General features: G+C 45.3%; 1 protein-coding gene across 5 annotated transcripts in view; it reads left to right on the top strand.

The window, feature by feature from the left end:
• The window catches only part of LOC124023572 (LIM domain-binding protein 1), a 57,972-nt gene extending 35,986 nt beyond the window's left edge, over positions 1-21,986 (top strand). For 3 of the 5 annotated variants that reach the window (XM_046337949.1, XM_046337948.1, XM_046337950.1), the window contains exons 2-11: positions 3,185-3,287; positions 5,645-5,689; positions 7,867-7,942; positions 8,443-8,545; positions 12,747-12,919; positions 13,188-13,310; positions 13,678-13,761; positions 15,656-15,779; positions 17,539-17,684; positions 17,986-21,986. In XM_046337949.1, the coding sequence (XP_046193905.1) occupies positions 3,185-3,287; positions 5,645-5,689; positions 7,867-7,942; positions 8,443-8,545; positions 12,747-12,919; positions 13,188-13,310; positions 13,678-13,761; positions 15,656-15,779; positions 17,539-17,684; positions 17,986-18,216 (1,208 nt within the window). In that variant the 3' untranslated portion in view covers positions 18,217-21,986. Of the gene's footprint in view, positions 1-3,184; positions 3,288-5,624; positions 5,690-7,866; positions 7,943-8,442; positions 8,546-12,746; positions 12,920-13,187; positions 13,311-13,677; positions 13,762-15,655; positions 15,780-17,538; positions 17,685-17,985 lie in introns of all 5 variants that reach the window. The other 2 variants (XM_046337951.1, XM_046337952.1) reach the window with 1 other exon arrangement.
• Positions 21,987-22,226: the final 240 nt, after the last annotated feature.

The raw sequence follows: 22,226 nt of genomic DNA, 5'->3' as shown, positions 1-22,226 counted from the left end.
TGGTTGTTATGATAGAGAGAGAGGAGGGGTAGGACTGGCTAGATGGTTGTTATGATAGAGAGGAGGAGGGGTAGGACTGGCTAGATGGTTGTTATGATAGAGAGAGGAGGAGGGGTAGGACTGGCTAGATGGTTGTTATGATAGAGAGAGGAGGGGTAGGACTGGCAAGATGGTTGTTATGATAGAGAGAGAGGAGGGGTAGGACTGGCAAGATGGTTGTTATGATAGAGAGAGGAGGAGGGGTAGGACTGGCAAGATGGATGTTATGATAGAGAGGAGGAGGGGTAGGACTGGCTAGATGGTTGTTATGATAGAGAGAGGAGGGGTAGGAGAGAGGGTTAGAATGTGTATGGGTTCAGTTTAGGGGCTTGGAAGGAGAGGTGGCTGTGATGGGAGAGGGGATACAGGGCAGGGGCTGTGTGTGTACAAGAGTTATTGGTTTGGGCCCGGGAAATTGTTGTCCTGCACCTTTATGTTAGGAAAACTGTGGTTGGTGTGTGTGTGTGGGTGTGTGGCTGCTTACCTGTGAATGGAAACTAGGGCAGAACTGGTCGTCCCTACGAGTGTCCACACACACACTGATCACTTAAAGATGCACTATGCAGATGTTGCTCTGCCATTTCCTGGTTGATAGAATTCTAATAGTTCGCTTAATTTCAGTTCCTGTGACAAATCAAGCAGGTGTCGTGTGGAGACTCATTGTACCGTGTAAACAGCTGTGAAATTCCCCTTTGAAGCCGGTGTACACCGAAAGTAAAGTCGTAAACAGATGTAGTCTGTTCGCCCAAGAAGTGACACCATTTCAACTTGAACTATAATAACTAATCATGTGTTCTGTACGTCGGCTCCGTATTCAGCCGTTACAGTTGTAATGCTCTCTGTCTCTCCGTATTCAGTCGTTACAGTTGTAATGCTCTGTCTTTCAGTATTCAGTCGTTACAGTTGTAATGCTCTCTGTCTTTCTGTATTCAGCCATTACAGTTGTAATGCTCTCTGTCTCCGTATTCAGTCGTTACAGTTGTAATGCTCTCTGTCTCTCCGTATTCAGTCGTTACAGTTGTAATGCTCTCTGTCTCCGTATTCAGTCGTTACAGTTGTAATGCTCTCTGTCTCCGTATTCAGCCGTTACAGTTGTAATGCTCTCTGTCTTTCTGTATTCAGCCATTACAGTTGTAATGCTCTCCGTCTCTCCGTATTCAGTCGTTACAGTTGTAATGCTCTCCGTCTCTTCGTATTCAGTCGTTACAGTTGTAATGCTCTCTGTCTCCGTATTCAGTCGTTACAGTTGTAATGCTCTCTGTCTTTCCGTATTCAGTCGTTACAGTTGTAATGCTCTCTGTCTTTCAGTATTCAGCCGTTACAGTTGTAATGCTCTCCGTCTCTCCGTATTCAGTCGTTACAGTTGTAATGCTCTCCGTCTTTCCGTATTCAGCCGTTACAGTTGTAATGCTCTCTGTCTTTCTGTATTCAGCCATTACAGTTGTAATGCTCTCCGTCTCTCCGTATTCAGTCGTTACAGTTGTAATGCTCTCCGTCTCTTCGTATTCAGTCGTTACAGTTGTAATGCTCTCTGTCTCCGTATTCAGTCGTTACAGTTGTAATGCTCTCTGTCTTTCAGTATTCAGCCGTTACAGTTGTAATGCTCTCCGTCTCTCCGTATTCAGTCGTTACAGTTGTAATGCTCTCCGTCTCTCCGTATTCAGTCGTTACAGTTGTAATGCTCTGTCTTTCAGTATTCAGTCCGTCGTTAAGTTGTAATGCTCTGTGTGTCTCTCTGTATTCAGCCGTTACAGTTGTAATGCTCTCTGTCTCCGTATTCAGTCGTTACAGTTGTAATGCTCTCTGTCTTTCAGTATTCAGTCGTTACAGTTGTAATGCTCTCTGTCTCTCTGTATTCAGCCGTTACAGTTGTAATGCTCTCCGTCTCTCCGTATTCAGCCGTTACAGTTGTAATGCTCTCCGTCTCTCCGTATTCAGTCGTTACAGTTGTAATGCTCTCCGTCTCTCCGTATTCAGTCGTTACAGTTGTAATGCTCTCCGTCTCTCCGTATTCAGTCGTTACAGTTGTAATGCTCTCTGTCTTTCAGTATTCAGTCGTTACAGTTGTAATGCTCTCTGTCTTTCAGTATTCAGCCGTTACAGTTGTAATGCTCTCTGTCTCTCTGTATTCAGCCGTTACAGTTGTAATGCTCTCTGTCTTTCAGTATTCAGCCGTTACAGTTGTAATGCTCTCTGTCTCCGTATTCAGTCGTTACAGTTGTAATGCTCTCTGTCTTTCAGTATTCAGTCGTTACAGTTGTAATGCTCTCCGTCTCTCCGTATTCAGCCGTTACAGTTGTAATGCTCTCCGTCTCTCCGTATTCAGTCGTTACAGTTGTAATGCTCTCTGTCTCTCCGTATTCAGCCGTTACAGTTGTAATGCTCTCCGTCTCTCCGTATTCAGTCGTTACAGTTGTAATGCTCTCTGTCTCTCCGTATTCAGTCGTTACAGTTGTAATGCTCTCTGTCTCTCCGTATTCAGTCGTTACAGTTGTAATGCTCTCCGTCTCTCCGTATTCAGTCGTTACAGTTGTAATGCTCTCTGTCTTTCAGTATTCAGCCGTTACAGTTGTAATGCTCTCTGTCTTTCCGTATTCAGTCGTTACAGTTGTAATGCTCTCTGTCTTTCAGTCTCCTCTCTGTATTCAGTCGTTACAGTTGTAATGCTCTCTGTCTCTCCGTATTCAGTCGTTACAGTTGTAATGCTCTCCGTCTCTCCGTATTCAGTCGTTACAGTTGTAATGCTCTCTGTCTCTCCGTATTCAGTCGTTACAGTTGTAATGCTCTCTGTCTCTCCGTATTCAGTCGTTACAGTTGTAATGCTCTCCGTCTCTCCGTATTCAGTCGTTACAGTTGTAATGCTCTCTGTCTCAGTATTCAGTCGTTACAGTTGTAATGCTCTCTGTCTTTCAGTATTCAGTCGTTACAGTTGTAATGCTCTCTGTCTCCGTATTCAGCCGTTACAGTTGTAATGCTCTCCGTCTCTCAGTATTCAGCCGTTACAGTTGTAATGCTCTCTGTCTTTCAGTATTCAGTCGTTACAGTTGTAATGCTCTCTGTCTTTCAGTATTCAGCCGTTACAGTTGTAATGCTCTCTGTCTTTCAGTATTCAGCCGTTACAGTTGTAATGCTCTCTGTCTTTCAGGCTGTTCCTCCAAGTCATTCAAGCTGTACTCTCCAAAGGAGCCCCCCAACGGCAGCTCCTTTCCCCCGTTCCACCCCGGCACCATGCTGGACAGAGACCTGGGGTGAGCAGGATGCACCTGAAACGTTGTTGCATTCTGTGTGTCATTCTGTGGTGCTTTTTGGAGTGTGTGTGTCATTCTGTGGTGCTTTTTGGAGTGTGTGTGTCATTCTGTGGTGCTTTTTGGAGTGTGTGTGTCATTCTGTGGTGCTTTTTGGAGTGTGTGTGTCATTCTGTGGTGCTTTTTGGAGTGTGTGTGTCATTCTGTGGTGCTTTTTGGAGTGTGTGTGTCATTCTGTGGTGCTTTTTGGAGTGTGTGTGTCATTCTGTGGTGCTTTTTGGAGTGTGTGTGTCATTCTGTGGTGCTTTTTGGAGTGTGTGTGTCATTCTGTGGTGCTTTTTGGAGTGTGTGTGTCATTCTGTGGTGCTTTTTGGAGTGTGTGTGTCATTCTGTGGTGCTTTTTGGAGTGTGTGTGTCATTCTGTGGTGCTTTTTGGAGTGTGTGTGTCATTCTGTGGTGCTTTTTGAAGTGTGTGTGTCATTCTGTGGTGCTTTTTGGAGTGTGTGTGTCTTTCTGAGTCAGGGTGAGCAGTTACAGTGAGGGAGGAAAGTATTTGATCTCCTGCTGATTTTGTAAGTTTGTCCACTGACAATAATATACTATAATTGTAATGGTGATTTATTTGAACAGTGAGAGACAGAATAACAACAAAAAAATCCAGAAAAACACATGTCAAAAATGTTATGAATTGATTTGCATTTTAATGAGGGAAATAAGTATTTGACCCCTCTGCAAAACATGACTTAGTACTTGGTGGCAAAACCCTTGTTGGCAATCAGAGGTCAGACGTTTCTTGTAGTTGGCCACCAGGTTTGCACACATCTCAGGAGGGATTTTGTCCCACTCCTCTTTGCAGATCTTCTCCAAGTCATGAAGGTTTCGAGACTGACGTTTGGCAACTGGAACCTTCAGTTCCCTCCACAGATGTTCTATGGGATGAAGGTCTGGAGAGCGATGCCACTCCAGGACCTTAATGTGCTTCTTCTTGAGCCACTCCTTTGTGGCCGTGTGTTTGGAGTCATTGTCATGCTGGAATACCACAACCCATTGTCAATGCCCTGGCTGAGGGAAGGAGGTTCTCACCCAAGATCTGACGGTACATGGCCCCGTCCATCGTGCCTTTGATGCTGTGAAGTTGTCCTGTCCCCTTAGTAGAAAAACACCCCCAAAGCATAATGTTTCCACCTCCATGTTTGACGTTGGGGATGGTTTCTTGGGGTCATAGGCAGCTTACCTCCTCCTCCAAACACAGCAAGTTGAGTTGATGCCAAAGAACTCCTTTTGGTCTCATCTGACCACAACACTTTCACCCAGTTGTCTTCTGAATCATTCAGATGTTCATTGGTAAACTTCAGACAGGCATGTATATGTGCTTTCGGGTGCTGTAGGATTCCAGTCCTTCACGGCGTAGTGTGTTACCAATTGTTTTCTTGGTGAATATGGTCCCAGCTGCCTTGAGATCATTGACAAGATCCTCCCGTGTAGTTCTGGGCTGATTCCTCACCGTTCTCATGATCATTGCAACTCCACGAGGTGAGATCTTGCATGGAGCCCCAGGCAGAGGGAGATTGACAGTTCTTTTGTGTTTCTTCCATTTGCGAATAATCGCACCAATTGTTGTCACCTTCTCACCATCTGCTTGGCGATGGTCTTGTAGCCCATTCCAGCCTTGTGTAGGTCTACAATCTTGTCCCTGACATCCTTGGAGAGCTCTTTGGTCTTGGCCATGGAGGAGAGTTTGGAATCTGATTGATTGATTGCTTCTATGGACAGGTGTCTTTTATACAGGTAACAAGATGAGATTAGGAGCACTCCCTTTAAGAGTGTGGTCCTAATCTCAGATCATTACCTGTATAAAAGACACCTGGGAGCCAGAAATGTTTCTGATTGAGGTGGGGTCAAATACTTATTTCCCTCATTAAAATGCAAATCTAGTTATAACATTTTTGACATGTGTTTTTCTGGATTTTTTTGTTGGTATTCTGTCTCTCACTGTTCAAATAAACCACCATTAAAATGATAGACTGATCATTTCTTTGTCAGTGGGCAAACGTACAACATCAGCAGGGGATCAAATACTTTTTTCCCTCACTGTATCTCCTCCTCGGAGATGGATTGTTACAGGAAGTCCTGTTAGCTCGTCCAGATCTCAGGGTGATGTGTGTGTGTGCGCGTGTGTGTGTGCGCGTGTGCGTGTGTGCGTGCGTGCGTGCGCGCTGGGGGGGGGGTAACATGTCCAGGCTAACTGTCTCATCTGGTTCTTACAGATAACAGGCAACAGTTACAATTCACATTTTGTGTGGAGAAAGAGCAGTATTAATCTAGATGTTTCCTTGACAGCGTGTGTTCTCTCTCTGCAGCCCAACCCCCATGTACCCCCCCTCATACCTGGAGCCTGGAATAGGGTAAGACTTACTGTTTCTAGTCTGGATGTTTCTGCTCTAGATATCACAGACCTACATCCATTTCTGCTACCGTCTGCGTTTTTAGTGGACTGAAATATGTGCCTGTACTCAGTTTAAGTTCCTGTAGCATTTACAGTTGAAGTGGGAAGTTTACATACACTTGAGGTTGGAGTCTTTAAAACTGGTTTTTCAACCACTCCACACATTTCTTGTTAACAAACTCTAGTTTTTGCAAGTCGGTTACGACCTCTAGGACATCTACTGTGTTCATGACACAAGTCATTTTTCCGAACGATTGTTGACAGACAGATTATTTCACTTATAAATAACTGTATCACAATTCCAGTGGGTCAGAAGTTCACATACACTAAGTTGACTGTGCCTTTAAACAGCTTGGAAAATTCCAGAAAATTATGTCATGGCTTTAGAAGCTTCTGATAGGCTAATTGACATCATTTGAGTCAATTGGAGGTGTACCTGTTGGTGTATTTAAAGGCCTATCTTCATACTCAGTGCCTCTTTGCTTGACATCAGGGGAAAATCAAAATAAATCAGCCAAGACCTCAGAAAAATAATTGCAGACCTCCACAAGTCTGGTTCATCCTTGGGAGCAATTTCCAAATGCCTGAAGGTACCACGTTCATCTGTAGAAACGATAGTACGCAAGTATAAACACCAAGGGACCACACAGCCGTCATTCCACTCAGGAAGGAGACGCATTCTGTCTCCTAGAGATGAATGTACTTTGGTGTGAAAAGTGCAAATCAATCCCACAACAACAGCAAATTACCTTGTGAAGATGCTGGAGGAAACGGGTACAAAACGGTCTATATCCACAGTAAAACGGGTCCTATATTGACATAACCTGAAAGGCCGCTCAGCAAGGAAGAAGCCACTGCTCCAAAACTGCCATCGAAAAGCCAGACTACGGTTTGCAACTGCACATGGGGACAAAAATTGTACTTTTTGGAGAAATGTCCTCTGGTCTGATGAAACAAAAATATAACTGTTTGTCCATAATGACCATTGTTATGTTTTGAGGAGAAAAGGGGAGGCTTGCAAGCCGAAGAACACCATCAGAACTGTGAAGCATGGGGGTGGCAGCATCATGTTGTGGGGTGCTTTGCTGCAGGAGGGACTGGTGCATGTCACAAAATAGATGGCATCACGAGGGAGGAAAATTATGTGGATATATTGAAGCAACATCTCAAGACATCAGTCAGGAAGTTAAAGCTTGGTCACAATTGGGTCTTCCAAATGGACAATGATCCCAAGCATACTACCAAAGTTGTGGCAAAATGGCTTAAGGACAACAAAGTCAAGGTATTGGAGTAGCCATCACAAAGCCCTGACCTCGATCCTATAGAACATTTGTGGGCAGAACTAAAAAAGCGTGTGTGAGCAAGTAGGCCTACAAACCTGACTCCGTTACACCAGCTCTGTCAGGAGGCCAACACACCTGACTCTGTTACACCAGCTCTGTCAGGAGGCCTACAAACCTGACTCCGTTACACCAGCTCTGTCAGGAGGCCTACAAATCTGACTCCGTTACACCAGCTCTGTCAGGAGGCCTACAAACCTGACTCCGTTACACCAGCTCTGTCAGGAGGCCTACAAACCTGACTCAGTTACACCAGCTCTGTCAGGAGGCCTACACACCTGACTCAGTTACACCAGCTCTGTCAGGAGACCTACACACCTGACTCCGTTACACCAGCTCTGTCAGGAGGCCTACAAATCTGACTCCGTTACACCAGCTCTGTCAGGAGGCCTACAAACCTGACTCAGTTACACCAGCTCTGTCAGGAGGCCTACAAACCTGACTCAGTTACACCAGCTCTGTCAGGAGGCCTACAAACCCGACTCAGTTACACCAGCTCTGTCAGGAGGCCTACAAATCTTCTGTCAGGCGGAATGGGCCAAAATTCACCCAACTTATTGTGGGAAACTTGTGGAAGGCTACCTGAAACGTTTGACCCAAGTTAAACAATTTAAAGGCGATGCTACAAAATACTAATTGAGTGTATGTAAACGTCTGACCCACTGGGAATGTGATGAAAGAAATAAAAGCTGAAATAAATCATTCTCTCTACTATTATTCTGACATTTCACATTCTTAAAATAAAGTGGTGATCCTAACTGACCCAAGTCCATCTAACCTCTCCTGTCTGTCTCAGGAGACACACACCATACGGGAACCAGACAGACTACAGGATATTTGAGCTCAACAAACGGCTACAGAACTGGACAGAGGTAGAATGGAGCTTAACACTTCATCTCTCTGTCCGTCTGTCTGTCTGCCCGTCAATCTGTCTGCACATCTGTCTGTCTGCCTGTCTATCCTTCTTCTTCCCACTCATTCTCACATCACTTTACTAAGAATACCATACTGAATACTATGCTAACTCTCTCTCTCTCTCTCTCTCTCTCTCTCTCTCTCTCTCTCTCTCTCTTCTCTCTCTCTCTCTCTCTCTTCTCTCTTTCTTTCTCTTCTCTCTCTTCTTTCTCTCTCTCTCTCTTTCTCTCTCTCTCTCTTTCTCTTCTCTCTCTCTTTCTCCTCCCTCTCTCTCTTTCTCTTCTCTCTCTCTTTCTCTTTCTCTTCTTTCTCTTCTCTTTCTCTTCTCTCTCTCTTCTCTCTCTCTCTCTCTCTCTCTCTCTCTCTCTCTCTCTCTCTCTCTCTCTCTCTCTCTCTCTCTCTCTCTCTCTCTCTCTCTCTCTCTCTCTCTCTCTCTCTCTCTCTCTCCTCTCTCTAGGAATGTGATAATCTGTGGTGGGATGCATTCACTACAGAGTTCTTTGAGGACGATGCCATGTTGACCATAACCTTCTGTCTGGAGGACGGGCCCAAGAGATACAGGACAACAGGACAGACAGACAGACAGACAGACAGACAGACAGACAGACAGACAGACAGACAGACAGACAGACAGACAGACAGACAGACAGACAGACAGACAGAGAGAGAGAGAGAGAGAGAGAGAGAGAGAGAGAGAGAGAGAGAGAGAGAGAGAGAGAGAGAGAGAGAGAGAGAGAGAGAGAGAGAGAGAGAGAGAGAGAGAGAGAGAGAGAGAGAGAGAGAGAGAGAGAGAGAGAGAGAGAGAGAGAGAGATGCTTCGTAGACTAATAGGGACATGCTTCGTAGACTAATAGGGACATGCTTCATAGACAACAGGTGTAGACTAACAGGGAAATGCTTCATAGACAACAGGTGTAGACTATCAGGGAAATGCTTCATAGACAACAGGTGTAGACTAACAGGGAAATGCTTCTTGACAACAGGTGTAGACTATCAGGGAAATGCTTCATAGACAACAGGTGTAGACTAACAGGGAAATGCTTCATAGACAACAGGTGTAGACTAACAGGGACATGCTTCATAGACAACAGGTGTAGACTAACAGGGACATGCTTCATAGACAACAGCTGTAGACTAACAGGGAAATGCTTCATAGACAACAGGTGTACACTAACAGGGAAATGCTTCATAGACAACAGGTGTAGACTAACAGGGAAATGCTTCATAGACAACAGGTGTAGACTAACAGGGAAATGCTTCATAGACAACAGGTGTAGACTAACAGGAAATGTGACAACAGGTGTAGACTAACAGGGAAATGCTTCATAGACAACAGGTGTAGACTAACAGGGAAATGCTTCATAGACAACAGGTGTAGACTAACAGGGAATGCTTCATAGACAACAGGTGTAGACTAACAGGGAAATGCTTCATAGACAACAGGTGTAGACTAACAGGGAAATGCTTCATAGACAACAGGTGTAGACTAACAGGGAAATGCTTCATAGACAACAGGTGTAGACTAACAGGGACATGCTTCATAGACAACAGGTGTAGACTAACAGGGACATGCTTCATAGACAACAGGTGTAGACTAACAGGGAAATGCTTCATAGACAACAGGTGTAGACTAACAGGGAAATGCTTCATAGACAACAGGTGTAGACTAACAGGGACATGCTTCATAGACAACAGGTGTAGACTAACAGGGACATGCTTCATAGACAACAGCTGTAGACTAACAGGGAAATGCTTCATAGACAACAGGTGTACACTAACAGGGACATGCTTCATAGACAACAGGTGTAGACTAACAGGGAAATGCTTCATAGACAACAGGTGTAGACTAACAGGGAAATGCTTCATAGACAACAGGTGTAGACTAACAGGGAAATGCTTCATAGACAACAGGTGTAGACTATCAGGGAAATGCTTCATAGACAACAGGTGTAGACTAACAGGGAAATGCTTCATAGACAACAGGTGTAGACTAACAGGGACATGCTTCATAGACAACAGGTGTAGACTAACAGGGAAATGCTTCATAGACAACAGGTGTAGACTAACAGGGAAATGCTTCATAGACAACAGGTGTAGACTAACAGGGACATGCTTCATAGACAACAGGTGTAGACCAACAGGGACATGCTTCATAGACAACAGGTGTAGACTAACAGGGACATGCTTCATAGACAACAGGTGTACACTAACAGGGAAATGCTTCATAGACAACAGGTGTAGACTAACAGGGAAATGCTTCATAGACAACAGGTGTAGACTAACAGGGACATGCTTCATAGACAACAGGTGTAGACTAACAGGGAAATGCTTCATAGACAACAGGTGTAGACTAACAGGGAAATGCTTCATAGACAACAGGTGTAGACTAACAGGGAAATGCTTCATAGACAACAGGTGTAGACTATCAGGGAAATGCTTCATAGACAACAGGTGTAGACTAACAGGGAAATGCTTCATAGACAACAGGTGTAGACTAACAGGGAAATGCTTCATAGACAACAGGTGTAGACTAACAGGGAAATGCTTCATAGACAACAGGTGTAGACTAACAGGGAAATGCTTCATAGACAACAGGTGTAGACTAACAGGGAAATGCTTCATAGACAACAGCTGTAGACTAACAGGGAAATGCTTCATAGACAACAGGTGTAGACTAACAGGGAAATGATTTCCAACACTGCATAGTTAAAGATGAGAATAAAAAAATATTGAAATTGTGACACGAGGAAGAAATCCACAGTGAATAACAATAAGGAGTGAAAATAACATGGTTATATACAGGAAGTACCAGTACTGAGTTATTGTGTAGGGCAATGAGGTAATAACATGGTTATATACAGGAAGTACCAGTACTGAGTTATTGTGTAGGGATATGAGGTAATAAAATGGTTATATACAGGAAGTACCAGTACTGAGTTATTGTGTAGGGATATGAGGTAATAACATGGGTATATACAGGAAGTACCAGTACTGAGTTATTGTGTAGGGATATGAGGTAATAACATGGTTATATACAGGAAGTACCAGTACTGAGTTATTGTGTAGGGATATGAGGTAATAACATGGTTATATACAGGAAGTACCAGTACTGAGTTATTGTGTAGGGATATGAGGTAATAACATGGTTATATACAGGAAGTACCAGTACTGAGTTATTGTGTAGGGATATGAGGTAATAAAATGGTTATATACAGGAAGTACCAGTACTGAGTTATTGTGTAGGGATATGAGGTAATAACATGGGTATATACAGGAAGTACCAGTACTGAGTTATTGTGTAGGGATATGAGGTAATAACATGGGTATATACAGGAAGTACCAGTACTGAGTTATTGTGTAGGGATATGAGGTAATAACATGGTTATATACAGGAAGTACCAGTACTGAGTCATTGTGTAGGGATATGAGGTAATAACATGGTTATATACAGGAAGTACCAGTACTGAGTCATTGTGTAGGGATATGAGGTAATAACATGGTTATATACAGGAAGTACCAGTACTGAGTTATTGTGTAGGGATATGAGGTAATAAAATGGTTATATACAGGAAGTACCAGTACTGAGTTATTGTGTAGGGATATGAGGTAATAACATGGGTATATACAGGAAGTACCAGTACTGAGTTATTGTGTAGGGATATGAGGTAATAACATGGTTATATACAGGAAGTACCAGTACTGAGTTATTGTGTAGGGATATGAGGTAATAACATGGTTATATACAGGAAGTACCAGTACTGAGTCAATGTGTAGGGATATGAGGTAATAACATGGGTATATACAGGAAGTACCAGTACTGAGTTATTGTGTAGGGCAATGAGGTAATAACATGGTTATATACAGGAAGTACCAGTCCTGAGTTATTGTGTAGGGATATGAGGTAATAACATGGTTATATACAGGAAGTACCAGTACTGAGTCAATGTGTAGGGATATGAGGTAATAACATGGTTATATACAGGAAGTACCAGTACTGAGTCATTGTGTAGGGATATGAGGTAATAACATGGTTATATACAGGAAGTACCAGTACTGAGTCATTGTGTAGGGATATGAGGTAATAACATGGTTATATACAGGAAGTACCAGTACTGAGTTATTGTGTAGGGATATGAGGTAATAACATGGTTATATACAGGAAGTACCAGTACTGAGTCATTGTGTAGGGATATGAGGTAATAACATGGTTATATACAGGGAGTACCAGTACCAGTGTGTGTGGGAATATATAGTGTGTGTTGGAGTGGAAGTATGTGTGGTGTCAGTATGTGAGTGTATGTAGTGAGTGTATGTAGTGTGTGTGTAGTGTGTGTGTGTGTGTGTGTGTGTGTGTGTGTGTGTGTGTGTGTGTGTGTGTGTGTGTGTGTGTGTGTGTGTGTGTGTGTGTGTGTGTGTGTGTGTGTGTGTGTGTGTGAGTGTGTGTGTGTGTGTGTGTGTGTGTGTGTGTGTGTGTGTGTGTGTGTGTGTGTGTGAGTGAGTGAGTGAGTGAGTGAGTGAGTGAGTGTGTGTGCATAGTCAATGCAAAAGAGTCCGTGCCAGAAAGTCATGATTGTCGTCTGTTTTGTAATGAACACGGCCAGTTTCCTGGACACAGACTGAGCCTGGGTTCTCCATTGATCTGTCTGATTGGTTCAGGACCAGGGTTAATGTGTGTCTGGGAAACCACCCTATGAGACTCTGTTGTTGTGTACTTACGCTCCACTGTTCTTCTGCTTCCTGTCTCCTCCTCCTCCTCCGCAGCGATTGGCCGGACGTTGATCCCGCGGTACTTCCGGAGTATATTCGAGGGGGGCGCCACCGACCTCTACTACGTGTTGAAGCACCCCAAAGAGTCCTTCCACAACAACTTCGTCTCGCTGGACTGTGACCAGTGCACCATGGTTACACAGAACGGAAAACCCATGTTCACACAGGTGTGTGTATGTGTGTGCGTAGACTATGTCTTTCCTGCGGACGCTATTGTAAACATGAGGGAGAATCCTAACATCAAAATCTGCATTTGTAACTCAACTGAATGAGTTCAGTGCATCTTCTATGTGAAAGTCTACACATGTAAGTCATGCTTGGATTCGGCACATAGTTGCTGGTGAATTGCTATCTTTGCGCACAACAAATATTCTGAACATAACTTTCGTGATCTCCTTTTGTAGAAAGTGCAACCCTGACCTCTGACCCCTCTAGGTGTGTGTGGAGGGTCGTCTGTACCTGGAGTTCATGTTTGACGACATGATGAGGATCAAGACGTGGCACTTCAGCATCCGACAGCACCGTGAACTGATACCACGCAGTATACTGGCCATGCATGTGAGTTAAACACACACACACACATTCACCTGTTGTCTAATAGCGATGGTAGACAGATCAATACATGGTGTCCGACCTCTCGAACCCCTGACCTGTAGAACCCCTGACCTGTAGAACCCCTGACCTGTAGAACCCCTGACCTGTAGAACCCCTGACCTGTAGAACCCCTGACCTGTAGAACCCCTGACCTGACCTGTAGAACCCCTGACCTGTAGAACCCCTGACCTCTCGAACCCCTGACCTCTCGAACCCCTGACCTCTCGAACCCCTGACCTCTCGAACCCCTGACCTCTCGAACCCCTGACCTCTCGAACCCCTGACCTCTCGAACCCCTGACCTCTCGAACCCCTGACCTCTAACCCTACAGGCCCAGGACCCCCAGATGTTAGACCAGCTGTCTAAGAACATCACCAGATGTGGACTGTCAAACTCCACCCTCAACTACCTCCGAGTGAGTAGATCCCTACCTCTACACACAAACATCAACAACATCAAACATAGATCACTACCTCCCAGGGAGTACACACAAACATCAACAACAACAAACATAGATCCCTACCTCCCAGGGAGTACACACAAACATCAACAACAACAAACATAGATCCCTACCTCCCAGGGAGTACACACAAACATCAACAACAACAAACATAGATCCCTACCTCCCAGGGAGTACACACAAACATCAACAACAACAAACATAGATCACTACCTCCCAGGGAGTACACACAAACATCAACAACATCAATAAACATAGATCACTACCTCCCAGGGAGTACACACAAACATCAACAAACATAGATCCCTACCTCCCAGGGAGTACACACAAACATCAACAACAACAAACATAGATCACTACCTCCCAGGGAGTACACACAAACATCAACAACAACAACAAACATAGATCCCTACCTCCCAGGGAGTACACACAAACATCAACAAACATAGATCCCTACCTCCCAGGGAGTACACACAAACATCAACAACAACAAACATAGATCACTACCTCCCAGGGAGTACACACAAACATCAACAACAACAAACATAGATCCCTACCTCCCAGGGAGTACACACAAACATCAACAAACATAGATCCCTACCTCCCAGGGAGTACATACAAACATCAACAACAACAAACATAGATCACTACCTCCCAGGGAGTACACACAAACATCAACAACAACAAACATAGATCTCTACCTCCCAGGGAGTACACACAAACATCAACAACAACAAACATAGATCCCTACCTCCCAGTGAGTACACACAAACATCAACAACAACAAACATAGATCACTACCTCCCAGGGAGTACACACAAACAACAACAACAAACATAGATCACTACCTCCCAGGGAGTACACACAAACATCAACAAACATAGATCACTACCTCCCAGGGAGTACACACAAACATCAACAACAACAAACATAGATAGGTAGGGTAGTACATAGTACTGATAGGTGGGGTAGTAGTATATAGTACTGATAGGTAGGGTAGTACATAGTACTGATAGGTAGGGTAGTACATAGTACTGATAGGTAGGGTAGTAGTTTAACAGTACTGATAGGTGGGTTGGTAGTTTATTGTCCCCTGATAGGTAGGGTAGTATATAGTACTGATAGGTAGGGTAGTACATAGTACTGATAGGTAGGGTAGTACATAGTACTGATAGGTAGGGTAGTACATAGTACTGATAGGTAGGGTAGTAGTTTATTGTCCCCTGATAGGTAGGGTAGTATATAGTACTGATAGGTAGGGTAGTACATAGTACTGATAGGTAGGGTAGTACATAGTACTGATAGGTAGGGTAGTAGTTTATTGTCCCCTGATAGGTAGGGTAGTATATAGTACTGATAGGTAGGGTAGTACATAGTACTGATAGGTAGGGTAGTAGTTTAACAGTACTGATAGGTGGGTTGGTAGTTTATTGTCCCCTGATAGGTGGGGTAGTAGTTTATTGTCACCTGATAGGTAGGGTAGTAGTATATAGTACTGATAGGTAGGGTAGTATATAGTACTGATAGGTAGGGTAGTAGTATATAGTACTGATAGGTAGGGTAGTATATAGTACTGATAGGTAGGGTAGTATATAGTACTGATAGGCCATACAGCTTCCACCTAACAAACCTTTCATATCCAGGGGAGTTTATGGCCTAAAAACTAGAGTACAACATTAGACTGAAGTCCACTGTGAAGGACATGTTATCGTGTGAAGAGAGTGTCTTGTCTTTCGTGTCATGAATAATTCACACCTGGTGGTAATTTCCACTACACAAAGAATGGTTGTCTTGTCTCTCTGTCATCTCAAGTCTCCCTCCCTCCCTCCGTCATGTGTCTCTCCTGTAGCTGTGTGTGATTCTGGAGCCCATGCAGGAGCTGATGTCCAGACACAAGACCTACAGCCTCAGCCCCAGGGACTGTCTCAAGACCTGCCTCTTCCAGAAGTGGCAACGCATGGTTGCCCCGCCAGGTAACACACACACACAACGTGCAGGCGCACACACACACACACACAACGTACACACACACACACACACACACACACACACACACACACACACACACACACACACACACACACACACACACACACACACACACACACACACACACACACACACACACACACAACGTGCAGGCACACACACACATACACACACACACACACACACAACGTGCAGGCGCACACACACACACAAATCAAATCACATCAAATGTATTTATAAAGCCCTCCGTACATCAGCTGATATCTCAAAGTGCTGGACAGAAACCCAGCCTAAAACCCCAAACAGCAAGCAATGCAAGTGTAGAAGCACGGTGGCTAGGAAAAGCTCCCTAGAAAGGCCAAAACCTAGGAAGGAACCTAGAGAGGAACCAGGCTATGTGGAGTGGCCAGTCCTCTTCTGGCTGTGCCAGGTGGATGTTCATCAAATGTTCATAAATGACCAGCATGGTCGAATAATAATAAGGCAGAACAGTTGAAACTGGAGCAGCAGCACGGCCAGGTGGACTGGGGACAGCAAGGAGTCATCATGTCAGGTAGACCTGGGGCATGGTCCTAGGGCTCAGGTCACACACACACACACACACACACAACGTGCAGACACACACACACAACGTGTAGGCGCATACACACACGCACACACAACGTGCAGGCGCGCACACACACACACACACACACACACAACGTGCAGGCGCACACACACATACAACGTGCAGGCGAACACACACAGGCAGACAGAACGTGCACCCACATGCGTGAACGCGTGCACACACACACTCCTCCTCCCTAACACCAAACTCTCCCTCTCTTCTCCCTTTCCCCCAGAGGAGCCGGAGAGGCAGGCTCCCAGTAAGCACACACACGCGCGTACATACACACAACCTCTCACACACACATCAAGATTGGGTTCCGGGTTCCAAGACTGCACACACCTCTTCACCTCCGTCCTAACTCTGTCTCCCGTTCTCCACTCTCTCCTCCCCAAATCTACCTCTCTTCCCCAACTCTTCCCCCTCCTCCTCTCCTCTCTTCCCCCTCCTCCTCTCCTCTCTACCCCCTCCCCCTCTCCTCTCTACCCCCTCCCCCTCTCCTCTCTACCCCTCATCCTCTCCTCTCTACCCCCTCTCCCTCCCCCTCTCTCGCCCCCCCCCTCTCCTCTCTACCCCCCTCTCCTCTCTACCCCCCTTTCCTCTCTACCGCCCTCTCTCTCTACCCCCCCTCTCCTCTCTACCCCCCCCTCCTCTCCTCTCTACCCCCCCTCTCGTCTCTACCCCCCCCTCCTCTCTACCCCCTCTCCTCTCTACCCCTCCCCCTCCTCTCTACCGCCCTCTCCTCTCTACCCCCTCCTCTCCTCTCTACCGCCCTCTCCTCTCCTCTCTACCCCCTCCTCTCGTCTCTACCCCCTCCCCCCCTCCTCTCTACCGCCCTCTCCTCTCTACCCCTCCCCCTTCCTCTCTACCGCCCTCTCCTCTCTACCCCCCCTCCTCTCCTCTCTACCCCCTCCTCTCTACCGCCCTCTCCTCTCTACCCCCTCCTCTCCTCTCTACCGCCCTCTCCTCTCCTCTCTACCCCCCTCCTCTCGTCTCTACCCCCCTCCCCCTCCTCTCTACCGCCCTCTCCTCTCTACCCCTCCCCTTCCTCTCTACCGCCCTCTCCTCTCTACCCCCCTCCTCCTCTCCTCTCTACCGCCCCCTCCTCTCCTCTCTATCCCCCACCCCTCCTCTAGCTGAACCAGCCAGACAGGCCCCTAATAAGAGGAGGAAGCGTAAGATGTCAGGTGGCAGCACCATGAGTGCCGGAGGAGGAACCACCAACAACAACAACAAGAAGAAGAGTCCAGCGAGCAGCTTCCCCCTGTCCAGCCAAGTACCAGTAAGTAGCAGTCAAATCAATCACATGTGTTTTAGGAAGCCCTTTTTACATCAGCAGTCACAGTGTGTTGCAGTTACGTGGTCTAAAATCTCAAAGAGCAAGCAAAGCAGAAGCCAGACCACAGCGGCCAGGAAAACCTATCTTCTACACCCCTATCTTTGTAATGATGTTATCTCCCTCCCCTTTAAGATGTGATGGTGGAGGAAAAGCCCACCCTGATAGGAGGGGAGCTAGCTTTGGTAGTAGTGGTAGTCGTCTCCTCCCCCTATCTCTCTAATAATGGTTTCTTCCTCCCCTATAGGACGTTATGGTGGTGGGAGAGCCCACCCTGATGGGAGGGGAGTTCGGGGACGAGGACGAGCGCTTGATCACGCGGCTGGAGAACCAACAGTTTGACGCGGCCAACGGCATCGATGACGAGGACAGCTTCAACAACAGCCCCGCGCTGGGCGCCAACTCTCCCTGGAACAACAAGGCCCCATCCAGCCAGGAGAGCAAGAGTGACAACCCGACGTCTCAGGCCTCACAGTAGAGGAGGGGAGGGAGGGGAGGGGCTTCCATAGTCTTAAAGGGGTTTCCTCTCCTTGTGGGTGTGTGTCAATTGTCTGTAGTGGCTTCCTGACTGTTCTTATCATTTCCTCTTAAAGGGGCGATCCGCAGTTGAAAAAATAACTTAGTGTCACCTCTACCTCCTGTTTTAGTAAAAAGCTGAGGGACGGGCCTGGAGAAGTGTAACCACTCTAAAAATCATAGACCGCTATGGGTACAAGGACTGACCATCCAAGATATAACAAACATATATATATATATAGTTTTAAGCATGTTTTGAGGCTATACAGATGGTTACAGAGTAAACCACGTTGATACTGTGGGTTGTGACGGGGTGCGTCAGTTGAATTAAGCCCCTGAGACATTTAAAGGTTATATATTCCTCAAGAATCAACAGGTACATATCATTCATCTAGACGTCCAGACAATGGCTGTAGGGACGACGGATCGCCCCTTTTCTAATAGGGATTTTATCTTGGTCTGTGGAGTAGACGGAGGATCCCATTGGTTGATAAGAGGTTTCCTTTCCCTGTCTACCTTCCTACATCAGTTCTGATATGAGAGCTTGGTAGGTGACAGGAAATGACTGAGAGCTATTACCTATAGGGGCCTCCTCCAGACCTGGCTCTCCTAGCTGGTCGCTTAAGGAGAGACCTGAGGAGAGGGAAGACGCTTGGGACAGTTGAGATGCACCCAGCTAGGGGTGCAGGAAGGGGTGGTGGGGTAGGGGGACACGAGGACGACTCACACATCTACCTTCAGAAGAATCATGGTCACTAGATATGGAGTCTTAACTCTGGTCCACTCTGCTGCTGCACTGTGTGTGTGTGTGTGTGTGTGTGTGTGTGTGTGTGTGTGTGTGTGTGTGTGTGTGTGTGTGTGTGTGTGTGTGTGTGTGTGTGTGTGTGTGTGTGTGTGTGTGTGTGTGTGTGTGTGTGTGTGTGTGTGTGTTACTTGTTCAGAACTAAAGCCTGGACTGTGCCAAAGCTAGCGGACCGGAGTTGAGATCCAATCAGTTTAAAATGCTTTCTCACACAGACACACACACACCATTGAAGGAGTACTGATCCAACCTTTTAACAGATAACAGAAAGCATTTAAACAACAACAACATTGTAGAGTTTTATACCCGTCTCTATTTCCCTAGAATGTTTTGATTTTATTTTCTACTCCTTCATTTCAAATCTACTTTTTATTAGTTATTTTTTACTGCTGATATTCAGAAGCTAACAGACCAAGGAGCCAGAAAACAGGACTGCTGTTATTCTACCCTCCCCCCTGACTAAATATATTTGGTCTGTTTTAATATCTTTTAAAGAGAAATAATTGTGGATGTTTTTCTGTTTTTTGAGATAGATTTTCTCCTGTTTTTTAGTGTATTTGTGCTTTGTATATTTAAGGTTGTAGCAACGCTCTGTACGACTGTATTCTGACTGGTTCCTGAAGCCATTCTGATCTAATGGAAAGAAATGAAACGAAAAAGAAATGGACAAAAAGAAGGAAAAAACACATGAACCTCTTAACCAATCCTGTCTCTCCATTTACATCTCTCAACCAATCCCGTCTCTCCATTTACATCTCTTAACCAATCCCCTCTCTCCATCTCTCTCTCTCTTTACAGTGTCCATCCTGATCATAACAGTGACACCTCTCTCTCTCTCTCTCTCTCTCTCTCTCTCTCTCTCTCTCTCTCTCTCTCTCTCTCTCTCTCTCTCTTTTCTTCTTTCTTTTAAATCTTTTTAACTTGTGTACATTCATTTATAAAACCCTGGGGTACAGTCACCATTGAGAAGACAAAACCCTGGGGTACAGTCACCATTCAGAAGACAAAACCCTGGGGTACAGTCACCATTGAGAAGACAAAACCCTGGGGTACAGTCACCATTGAGAAGACAAAACCCTGGGGTACAGTCACCATTGAGAAGACAAAACCCTGGGGTACAGTCACCATTGAGAAGACAAAACCCTGGGGTACAGTCACCATTGAGAAGACAAAACCCTGGGGTACAGTCACCATTGAGAAGACAAAACCCTGGGGTACAGTCACCATTGAGAAGACAAAACCCTGGGGTACAGTCACCATTGAGAAGACAAAACCCTGGGGTACAGTCACCATTGAGAAGACAAAACCCTGGGGTACAGTCACCATTCAGAAGACAAAACTCTGGGGTAACAGTCACCATTCAGAAGACAAAACCCTGGGGTACAGTCACCATTCAGAAGACAAAACCCTGGGGTACAGTCACCATTGAGAAGACAAAACCCTGGGGTACAGTCACCATTCAGAAGACAAAACCCTGGGGTACAGTCACCATTCAGAAGACAAAACCCTGGGGTACAGTCACCATTGAGAAGACAAAACCCTGGGGTACAGTCACCATTCAGAAGACAAAACCCTGGGGTACAGTCACCATTCAGAAGACAAAACCCTGGGGTACAGTCACCATTGAGAAGACAAAACCCTGGGGTACAGTCACCATTGAGAAGACAAAACCCTGGGGTACAGTCACCATTCAGAAGACAAAACCCTGGGGTACAGTCACCATTCAGAAGACAAAACCCTGGGGTACAGTCACCATTCAGAAGACAAAACCCTGGGGTACAGTCACCATTGAGAAGACAAAACCCTGGGGTACAGTCACCATTCAGAAGACAAAACCCTGGGGTACAGTCACCATTCAGAAGACAAAACCCTGGGGTACAGTCACCATTCAGAAGACAAAACCCTGGGGTACAGTCACCATTCAGAAGACAAAACCCTGGGGTACAGTCACCATTGAGAAGACAACCCTGGGGTACAGTCACCATTCAGAAGACATGTTTGCATCTTCCAGTTCAGCAGGTTTATTTTTTTTCATTTCATTTTTCTATTTATTTTTAATGAAATATCAGATATACGTTCTGTTTCTCCACCCCCCCCCCCCCCCGGTTACACACTCATCCTAAATGTACACTACTATTAGCAAATAAGCTAATGATCTACTGCTGTTTAAAACGTCTGAACAGACAACCTGCCATCATTCATCCACCCATGTGTCCCAAATGGTACCCTAATCCCTATCAAGTTATGGTCGAAGGTAGTGCACTACATACAGAGTGTCATTCGGGACGCAACCCCAACTAGTTATTAATGTTTACCTGAAGTCGTAAAGGTTGTATATATTTCCAATACCTGTGTTGTATAGGCTCGATCTGTAATATTGAGTCTGTTGCGCATGTGTTTGGTAATACCTTCAATTCTCACAAGGGGGCGCTGTTAGAGTATCACAAATAAGATCATTTCCTAACTTTATACATCCAGTTCAACCATGAGCAGTGATATGATCTGCCCCCCCCCCCCCCCCCCCCCCGGAGCACCCGATGTAGTGCAGTACCTTTGTTCAGGGCCAATGTGACAGCAGGGGGCCATTTGGGACACGACCCCATGTTATTTAGTTCTGTAAATGTTGTTCCAGCTCTGTCGACTACATTGTGTACGTTTTCAGTACAGCTCTGGCTGTAACAGAGAATATGTCTCAAATGGCGCCCTATTCCCTACATAGAGCACTACTATATATAGTAGTGCACTATATAAGGGAACAGGGGGCTATTTTGGATGCAAGCCTAGAGAAAGGTGACTGGTACCCTAAACCAACCCTGTAGAAAAAGCCTTGTTTGATATTTTGGTTAGTTTTTTTGCCCTTGATACTTATTGATGAATTAATTAATGTATGGTACCAATAATAAAAATATACATTTTCACTTTAAAATGAACATTGTGTTGGGACTCTTATTTACTCTCAGGGACTTTTATTGTTGTACATGTGTATCTCATGTCTTACAGTGGATTTGGAAAATGTTCATCCATTTAATGAGTTGCTTTTACCCCCCTGAACAAAAATACAACAATTTATACGATTTTACTGAGTTACAGTTCATATAAGGACATTTAAATAAATGAATTAGGCCCTAATCTATGGATTTCACATGACTGGGAATACAGATATGCATCTG

This window comes from Oncorhynchus gorbuscha, unplaced genomic scaffold (genome assembly GCF_021184085.1).
Source record: "Oncorhynchus gorbuscha isolate QuinsamMale2020 ecotype Even-year unplaced genomic scaffold, OgorEven_v1.0 Un_scaffold_1637, whole genome shotgun sequence".
Classification (NCBI taxonomy): Eukaryota; Metazoa; Chordata; class Actinopteri; order Salmoniformes; family Salmonidae; genus Oncorhynchus; species Oncorhynchus gorbuscha.
This window is presented reverse-complemented; position numbering and strand designations above follow the sequence as displayed.